A 10000-nucleotide genomic window follows, 5' to 3' on the forward strand; every position below is an offset into this window, starting at 1 on the left:
GATCTGCAGCCCAGGAACCGTCAGAAAGGGGAGGTGGGGGGGGGGGGGGGGGGGGGGGGGGGAGAGCAAGTCTTAGGGTTAGAGTTTGAGATCGTTGCTGCACCACAGAAACGTTTACTGCAGCAGAAATGCAGCAACAACCTAAAAACTCTGTGGAGTAGATTGAAGGAAGATGTGACTGTTCTGCATTTATCAGGTTTTTAAACCAATTAAGAAACAAGTGAAGGGCCTCTGCATCTCATCTGCTTGTTTTATAGTTAAAGGTGGAGTAAGTAGAGAACTGAACACAACATTCTAACTGGGCCCCTCCTCCTTGGCTCATTGCCCCCCAGAAGCTCCTCCCCCTGCAGGACGTAGTGTGTACGTTTACTGCTTGCACCTACACTGCAAGCTAACGCACGCTAGCACAAGCTAACCGGCTGTGTTTGTCACCTGCCTGTCCAACAGGAAGTAGACCAACTCCACATCCACGGGTAAAAGACAACACAAGGTTCACCCTCGTTTTAGAACCAGCTTTATCCGCTTGGTGTTTCTCCTCATTGTGATTATACTTTCTCTACGTCCACGTCCATAAACTCACCTGCTGCGCTGTCATTGGCTGGAGGAAACACACCAGCTCCGCCCAGAAACGTCCCGAGTCAACCAGAACAAAGCAGAACAGTAAAATCCAGTCAGAGGACAGAGTCTCTGCAGACACAGTCACCACCACACATGTATGGAGGCCCAGAAGGGACGATGGAGTGGGAAGTCTGTATTTTATTTTGAAGGTCACTACATAAGTCTGTATTTTATTTTGAAGGAAGCTTTGAGGGCTGAATATAAAAAGTTGTCTGAGGCTCTGTGGAGACATTACGTCACAGAGAAGCGAGCACTAAAATATCTCTTGTATCACTATTTCAATTAGAATAAATATTGAATAACTTATCCTATAGATGAACTTCACAGTTCTGCTTTCTGTCAACCTTTTGCGTTCCTCGTAGTCACAGTACGGCGTGCTGACTGAACATGTTTCCCTCAGAAGTTCTGTGTTTGGAAGTTGAGACTTCAGTTAAACTTGATGACTCCGACTCTGTCATGTTGAAACATCATCGTTCTCATTGCACGTTCAATGATTCGTGTGTGAAGCCCAGCGGGAGGCTGCACACCTGCCACAGCTCACTAACAGGAAGTGTTCTACCTGCTGATGCACAGCTGATAGAACACCTGTCTGTTGGCTCAACAAGGACAACTTAAACATCCACGATAGATACAGTCATAATGATCATGTATGAGCAGACAGCACGGTGCGTCTCCCACTGTGAGTCCCTCAGATCACACTGAGCGCCACAGACATCTCTGCAGCATGAAGGCAGTGTGAAGGCAGCGTGAAGGCAGCGTGAAGGTAGCGTGAAGGCAGCATGAAGGCAGCAAGAAGGAAGCATGAAGGCAGTGTGAAGGCAGCATGAAGGCAGCAAGAAGGAAGCATGAAGGCAGTGTGAAGGCAGCATGAAGGCAGCAAGAAGGAAGCATGAAGGCAGTTTGAAGGCAGCATGAAGGCAGCATGAAGGCAGCAAGAAGGCAGTGTGAAGGCAGCAAGAAGGCAGCAAGAAGGAAGCAAGAAGGAAGCAAGAAGGCAGCATGAAGGCAGCATGCACGTGTCCTCCCACATCGAAGCGGGCAGCCCATGGTTTGAATCTGGCCTATGGCTCCCTTCCTGCATGTTGTTCCCCTCTCTCTCTGTCCTGTCTCTCTAAGAATAGCCCTCTTCCTCCTCCTCCTCCTCCTCCTCCTCCTCTTCTCCTCCTCCTTCTCCTCCTCTTCTACTCTTCCTCATCTTCCTCCTCCTCCTCTTCCTCCTTCTCCTCCTCTTCCTCCTCTTCCTCCTCCTCCCTCCTCTTCCTCCTCCTCCTCTTCCTCCTTCTCCTCCTCTTCCTCCTCCTCCTCTTCCTCCTTCTCCTCCCTCCCTCCCTCCTCTTCTCCTCCTCCTCTTCCTCCTTCTCCTCCTCTTCCTCCTTCTCCTCACACAGGCTCCTCTGTGATATCTCAGGTACAAACAGGAGGTCTTCTGCTCGGTCAGACCAGCTGTCATGAGGTGAATCATCATGTCAGACATGTTTTTTATGAGCGTGGCATCTCGCTGGTTTTTGGATGTTTTACAGTCGTTACCTTAAACTTGAGGTGTGAACGTTTGTGTCTGCAGGGGACACGACGGATTCATGAAACATGACACCTTGTGTGTGTGAGGCCAGCAGCAGGACTGTCCCTCACTCAGCTCAAAGGAGTCTCTGTCAGTCTCATGATGTGATGATGGCCGTGATGACGTGCTCAGCGAGCTCCTCACTCAGTGCTCACTCTGCTCACTCTGAGTATCTGGAGGAGTCTCTGTGCTGCAGAGCCACACTGTACTTCACATCATAAATCACCTTAGTATAATTTAGCTCATTTAGGTTTGGAGGCGTGCAGATGAAGGACACTTAGTCTTGTTTCAATATCAGTGAATTATTGATAAGCTCATTCCAGAAGTGAAATATGGCCGTGTGTGTCACCTCAATGATTAATTGAAGTGCTCTCGTGATTCACCTGCTTCAGCATCTCTACCAAAGTGCACACGCTGAGATCGAGTGCAGCGCCCCCCCTGACCTGTCGGCACGCTCCTTCTGTTGGTTTATCTCTTATAAACTGTGTACGGGGACGTGAGTCTATTCAAAGTCTATACGTATACATATAGAAATAAAGCTTCCACAAACTTTAGACAACATTGGTCCTTTAAATGAACCTCTTGTTTATTTTAATGTGGGCAGTCTGAGACACAGCCCCCCCTCCCTCTCGCTCTTTTGTATCTATGTGAAGAGTCTATAGGAAACTCCAACTCTGTCTACAGTGCACAAAATAATTGGCAGTGTTTCTATGTGTGCAGGAGAAATGTGTCTCCTTCTTACTTGACTTAGGAAATAAACCAAATGTTTTGTAGTAAGAGTCAAATGTATCGTTGTTTTTATACCACGACGTCCTGCACTCACAGTATTGTTATATTTTGGTTTTAATGATCAAAAGGTGAAGACAAACTCCTGCACGCCGTCTGAAGTGACAAAAACATTTGCAACTTTGTGCAGGAGTTTGTCTTCGTCTTTTGATGGATCCATTTGTCTCCTACACACCTGTCTTATGATTCCATGTAGGTCGTTAAAGCTCTGGTACTTCTCTTTAGTACCCTAACATAATGAGGATGGGATCCTTTAAAGGTCACATATCCTCCTCCTCTTCAGTTTAAATAATTCTCAGAGCTCCTTAAAACGTGTGTGAAGTTTCTTGTTCTAAATCCACTCTGATCCTGTATCTGATCATGCCTATAAACCCCTCTATTTAAGCCCTGCTCAGAACAGGCTGTTTCTGTGTCTGTACCTTTAAATATGTAAATGACACGCCCTCTCTGGAAGGGCTTGGGTGTCTCTGGCTTTCTTGCTCCATGCCCTATTGTTTACGGTGAGAAGGGCTCAGAGGGTCAGAACAAACACCTAGCTGTGGGAATGTCACCCACCTAGTGGAGGGGTTACTGCCCTTTGTGATGTCATGAAACGGCCTGTTTGAGCACACATTTTCTGAAAAGTGGAGCAGGCAGAAGACGGAGAGGATGGACTTTTTTCATCATTGAGGGGTTTGTAGACAGACTAGAGACACATGTTAGAGTTAGAGAAACATGGAGAAGAGGATTTTAAATAATTTGTGACCTTTAAATCAAACCGTATTGAAACATCAAACATTTTGTGATTTAGATCAGCTGTTACGCTGATGACTCCGCTCTTTATTTATCTATCACTTTAAGGTCGCAGACAGCAGCCGGTCATAATCAGAAACCTCTGAAGACTCTGTGTTCACATCAGATTCCTCCCTGACCTCTTAATTATTCAGCTCTTTTCTCTCCTCGTTTGCGGCTCATTCTCTCACATCGGGCCAGAGTGCTGCCGGCAGCAGTGTGATAAGACGCCCCATGTGGGAGTATTGATGGAGGGACAGAGATGTGGAGGCAGGCAGTGAAAGGCTGAGCGGGTACAATCACAGGCCTGCTGGGCAGGAAGTGGAGCGCAGACAGGCGGGGCGGAGCTGAAGCCCGGCGAGCGGCGTAGGTGTAATCACGGCTCTATTGTGGTGAACAGCTGGGCCTCTGGAGCTGACGGCAGCAGGGGGTCGGGGCGCCGTTTTGCCCCTGCAAATCACCATGTCTTTAACATTTCTGACAAAATAAGAGCAGAACATTGTACTCTGAAGTCTGTGGGTTTGTCATGGCCTTTACCAGGTAGAACAAAAAGTCAACTTCATTTCAAAGAAATAACACGCCAAAGAGCCACTTTATGCCATTTATCAGCAAATCATCAGGACAGGACGCACCTGCACATTTGGCCTGCTTGTAAGACAGCGGCACGCCCCCATGTAGGGGAGTAGGAATCCATCAGAGAAACATGTTCCCTTCAGTCCGGTGTGAGCGATTCAATTCAGCGTTTACAAAGAGCGTTCATGACTTGTCAGAAAGTGAAATGTGTCAGAGACGCAGTGAACCCAACACGAGGAGGATCTGTGATGACCTTTGACCTCCAGGTGTAACCGTCTCAGGATGTTGGCGTGGCCTGGGTCAGTGTGTTTGTTTTCATATCATGGACTTTAAATAAACTCCTTCATGACAGGCCGAGTTTCCGTCTCACGTTAGGTTTTAGAGATGAATCCTCTTTAAATGTGATTTTTTTTAAAGAACAATAATGAATGCATGTGATATGCACTTAGTGGATGAATGAGAGAATACTGAGCAGCTCTAATGGATCCATGTTTATCCTCCATGCTGTTCTTAAAAACAGACATTATGCCAGAAATGAACCTGATGGAGAGCGATCTGCGTCTCCTGTGGGAGCAGAGAGCGAGCGTCTCCGTGACATCAAACCAGTTTATCATCTTCTTAACCTTTGACCCCTCACAGTCAGACTGATAATAAGAGCTTTAAAGGAAGAAGAGTTGTTGTGTCTCTGTGTTTCACATCCTCACTCGTCCTCTCTTTGCTTTTAGTCGTGCTGTTCTTCTTCTCTGTTACAGGAGTTGTGTTTGGATGATTTGCATAATTTTTTTTGAACAAATCACTCTCTAATTTGGGGCTTTTAGCTGGTGCACCTGAAGAGTGTAATTTTCCATCACACTGCAGAGAGAGCTGAGTGGATTTGGCTTCAGTCCCTCCATCAGTGGAGAGACGAACAGATGAATTAAACAGAGTTGATGTTGGACGGAGCAGCGTTTTACTCTCAGTCCGTTCCCTGAGGGAGAGAGTCCAGCTCCAACATCCAGAATCCATCACGGCTCTCTCTGGTCCTCCAGCAGCCAGGGAGGGGGCCCACCGAGAGGCCGGTCCATTTGACTCTCAGGAGCCTCCGTGTCTGTTGAACCTGAAGTTTGAGCCTCAGGAGGCAAGGAGAGAGGAGAGGAGAGGAGAGGAGGGGAGGGGAGGGAGGGGAGGGGAGAGGAGAGGAGAGGAGAGGAGAGGAGAGGAGAGGAGAGGAGAGGAGAGGAGGGGAGGGAAGAGGACAGGAGAGGAACAAACCAGTTTGTTAAAGACTTCAAAGAGAACAGAGAGTCCCCTCTTCATCACAGACGTCTCATGGCTGTTAGAGAGCAGTTTCAGACCTGTCCCCTCACTCTCTCACTCTCCCACTCTACAATCACGCAGGGGGCGCTGGAGTCAAATCGATGGCGGTCTCCATGCTGGAAATGCTGTCTCAGTCAAACTTTCAGTCAACCTAACGACAGGCTGAGAGCTGGAGCTGAGGCGGGTTTTAAACCTCCTGACAAACCGTTACACCACGCCCACCTGTCAATCAGGTCAGCTACACACCTTATTGTGAATAACTCTTATCCTTCATTAACTCAAAACTGATGAGTCATCCGTACAATGTGTGTCGATCTAGACACACACTGGCTTTTTAGAATGGGTGTGTATGTGACTTCCTGTGCGCCTGCAGCCAGCCTCTCCAGCTGATTCTCTCCTCGTCCTCCCTCTCTGCTGTCTGTGCAGCTACACTCCTCCTTTTATCAAAGTGACACACAGACCTGCAGCTCCGTGCTGCAGACTGCATCCACAGCAGTCTCCTCTCGTCTCATGCTGTAAACTGGAGACCAGTTCATATCAAAGTTTAATCTCATCTCCTGGTGAATCTCTGTGTTTATCCACTCCCTGGTGGATCTGTTGTCTCTTAGAGGAATCTGTCTCCCTCTCTCTCCTTCTCTCTTCCCCTCTCTCCCCCTCTCTCTGTATGAACCAGCTCTCAGCACATGATGAAGACTCCATGATGATAGTCTGAAGTGTTACAGGTCAGACCATAGAGAGCTCTCTCTGCAGCTCTGAGAACATTTCTTACAGTCTTACTCAGATCTTTGCCTCCACACTCACACTGCTCCAGGACTAACCGGGCCTGAGCGCAGTAACCTCTTCACATAACGTCCTAATACAACACATGCATGGCTTTACATCATCATGATGCACCCTCAGTTTGCAAGACAGACGGAGGGGAAAAAAAGAAAAGGGACGCAAGGTGGAGTCGGCGTCCGCACATCGTAGACCAACCCAGAGACCATGTCAGCTCCTTAACTGACTGTGTGTCTTATTGTGAGTCATGTTAGAAACAGACAGAACACTCCGGGGTTTCTCCTGAATGAAGGCTGACCACGTTGTGAACTCTAGCATGAACTGTACCTTGATGAAGAACTCCTCTTCTAAGTGTACCAGGACCGAGGAAGAGTACGGGGACTTTGGAGGACAAGCATGCTCGGGTACGGTACAGATTGCCGAATGAGCCCTAATAAAGTTCTGCACACATATCAGTTACGATCAGGTAGAAAAAAGTAAAAAGTTATTAATGTGAAGTTTCAGCAGAAAATGAGGTCAAAAGAACGATGAATTTAAAAGAAAACAGCTTTCTTTGGACCTCTCCCCTCTCCCTCCCTCTCTCTCTCCCTTTCTCTCTCCCCTCCCTTTCTCTATCCTTCCTCTCTCTCTCTCTCTCTCTCTCTCTCTCCCCTCCCCCTCTCTCTTTTCTCCCCCCCCTCTTGTGATAAGAAGGTGATTCCTGCCGAGCTCTTCAGATAAGAAACATCAGGAACTCTCTTTCACTGTCTCAACACTTTTCTGCTTCCACAGGAAATAGATGCGGTCGTTCACTCAGATCCTGGATCAGAGAGCAAGCTGTGACTGACAGATGAACCTCAGGTGTTCTCTGTACGGAGCAGCAGCGTTTAGAGAGGCGTGCAGAGGTTCCCTGTGCTGCTTGGGCGTAGTTTACTGCACGCTTCTTTATGGGGGTAATTGGACTGTGTTATAGGACAATAAAAACGGAGGGATTCACTGCGCCTGGTCGCACACGTTGACTTAATCGGTGTCACACGAGTCCAATCAATGACCCGCTGGAGACGGGATGGAGAGGCGATGGAGACGATTAAAGGTACAAAAGGCCAACTGGAGTCTGAGTGTGTGATACACTCAATTGACCATGTTCAGCCTGCCGCCATTTTCCTCCGACATCATTCAAAGGGTGGAACCTAGGGTGAACCGTGCTGTAGCATTACCCCCCCCACCCCCCCACCCCCCCCCCCTGGTGACTCAGGACCCCCACACCCCCTGGTGACTAAGGACCCCCACACAACCTCGTGACTTAGGACCCCCACACCCCCTCTTGACTCAGGACCCCCACACCCCCTGGTGACTCAGGACCCGCACACCCCCTCTTGACTCAGGACCCCCACACCCCCTGGTGACTCAGGACCCGCACACCCCCTCTTGACTCAGGACCCCCACACCCCCTCTTGACTCAGGACCCCCACACCCCCTGGTGACTCAGGACCCCCACACCCCCTCTTGACTCAGGACCCCCACACCCCCTCTTGACTCAGGACCCCCACACCCCCTCTTGACTCAGGACCCCCACACCCCCTGGTGACTCAGGACCCCCACACCCCCTCTTGACTCAGGACCCCCACACCCCCTCTTGACTCAGGACCCCCACACCCCCTCTTGACTCAGGACCTCAGTCAGAACAAAACTAACAAGTTTACAAAGTGCATCATTAACTTTAACCACCACTGATAACCGCTCCTCCACCCACCATAGAGCTCTATGAGGAGTTTGAAGATCCACAGCAGCTGATTGGTTCTTTGTGTTTGATGTAAACAAAACGCTGACACGCGTGGAGCGGTTTGACCTTCAGAAAAATAAGAAGTCGAGAATAAGAGAATGAGATGTTCTGATTCTGTGAGCAGGCGCTTGAACACATCGGAAACACACAGACACACACACACACACACACACACACACACACACACGCACACACACGCACACGGCGAGCTTTCAGTCGGTCAGCTGTTCTCCTCTGTGAAGCTTTGAACTGTTGATGTGTAACCGCTGTGGACACGAATCACTGTCAAATCAGAGGGATCAAACCGGAGTGTGTGTGTGTGTGTGTGTGTGTGTGTGTGTGTGTGTGTGTGATGTTGTTTACTGATCCTGGTGGCGTTTGACACACACCCTGTTAATGAGTCATTGTTCACAGGCTGCTGTGCAGAGACAGATACACACCGGCATGCTGCAGGGGAGGAAGAGGAGACACTCATCGCACACACACACACACACACACACACACACACACACACACACACTAATACACACATTCTTCATCTTTCCAAGAACACATACACATAATGCTCTGCTGTCAGACTGCCTCCTTCACATCAAAGAGTTGATAAAGCAGACAACCCTGCCAGACACACACACACACACACACACACACACACACACACACACACACACACACACACACACACACACGCAAACAAACAAACAGGAATGTTTAATTCACTCACCTCCAAGTTGATTTTTCTATTCATATCAGTTACATTTGTGTGTGTGTGTGTGTGTGTATGTGTGTGTGTGTGTGTGTGTGTGTGTGTGTGTGTGTGTGTTTGTGTGTGTGTGTGTCCTGCTGAAGGCTGTGAGTACCTTTCCAGGTGCTCAGTAAGCAGACAGGTTGACAGGTATAATAAATGTATCAGAGGTCTCCAGCTGAGGTGTTTAAATGCTGTCATTAAGGAGGGGGCGGGGATTAAAAGTCTGCTCCGTCAGTAAACACCGTCAGGTTTGTTCAGCTACACTCACACAGTAAATACTGATGAACAGCTCCGACTGTCACACCTGCTCATTTAGTCTAAACCTTGACCTTTGACCCCTCCTCTATGCACTCACAGCTCCACCCGTCTTCTGTCTGACCCAGCGTGGGGCCAAGAGAAGATGATCCTTTATTTAGTGGCTGCTGGTACATTGTTCTCCAGGGGGGGGTGCAGTTTCTCACAGATGCAGATGAGCGTGTGAGTGAGTGAGAGAGAGAGGTCTTTCCTGTCGTTTACCTGTAACTCCTGCTCGTGTATCTGCAGGTGTTTTCTCTCCTCACCTCTTCGGTTCCGTTAAAACTCCATACATGGGGCACGCGCACTGACCTCTGCGCCACCAGCGCCCCGAACTTGAGGTAATTCTGCAACAATGGAACAAACTGCTCGATGATTCAGACCAAAGCAAACGATCTACAGGTGTGAAAACGGTCTAAGAGGTGAGCTGGAGGACTCACCTCTTAGACCGTGAGGAATGTGCGTCTCTCTGCACAGACGATACCTGCTGTATGACCGTAGATCTCCTCTTCTGGCTCTGATTCACTCCTCGCCTGCAGACAGTCAGGTCTCCTCTGAAAACAGCTCGGAACACGTTGTTAGTTTGGTTCCTAAATTTAGCGCAGCAGCTGCAGGAACAATGTGAGCATCCACAGTAACACGGGGACGTTTCAAATTAACTGAGAGAGTTCAGTCTCTTTATTCATAATCATCCACAAAGTCGTCCTATTTTTACTCATGATGATAAAGAATGATTGTTCTGCAGAGAAAACGTCCCAGTGTTTGGATTAGCGTTGTCACCGAGTGTGGCGATCAGTGGTGGCTGGTCAATAGAGGG

General features: G+C 48.7%; 1 protein-coding gene across 1 annotated transcript in view; it reads left to right on the plus strand.

Moving 5' to 3' along the window:
• The window catches only part of cdh23 (cadherin-related 23), a 113012-nt gene that overhangs the window by 7322 nt on the left and 95690 nt on the right, over positions 1-10000 (plus strand). Inside the window, exons 2-6 of the mRNA XM_065959776.1 lie at positions 7692-7760; positions 7874-7942; positions 8030-8036; positions 9433-9524; positions 9661-9730. Of these exons, the coding sequence (XP_065815848.1) occupies positions 7692-7760; positions 7874-7942; positions 8030-8036; positions 9433-9524; positions 9661-9730 (307 nt within the window). The remainder of the gene's footprint in view (positions 1-7691; positions 7761-7873; positions 7943-8029; positions 8037-9432; positions 9525-9660; positions 9731-10000) is intronic.

Source organism: Labrus bergylta, chromosome 10, assembly GCF_963930695.1.
Source record: "Labrus bergylta chromosome 10, fLabBer1.1, whole genome shotgun sequence".
Taxonomy (NCBI): Eukaryota; Metazoa; Chordata; class Actinopteri; order Labriformes; family Labridae; genus Labrus; species Labrus bergylta.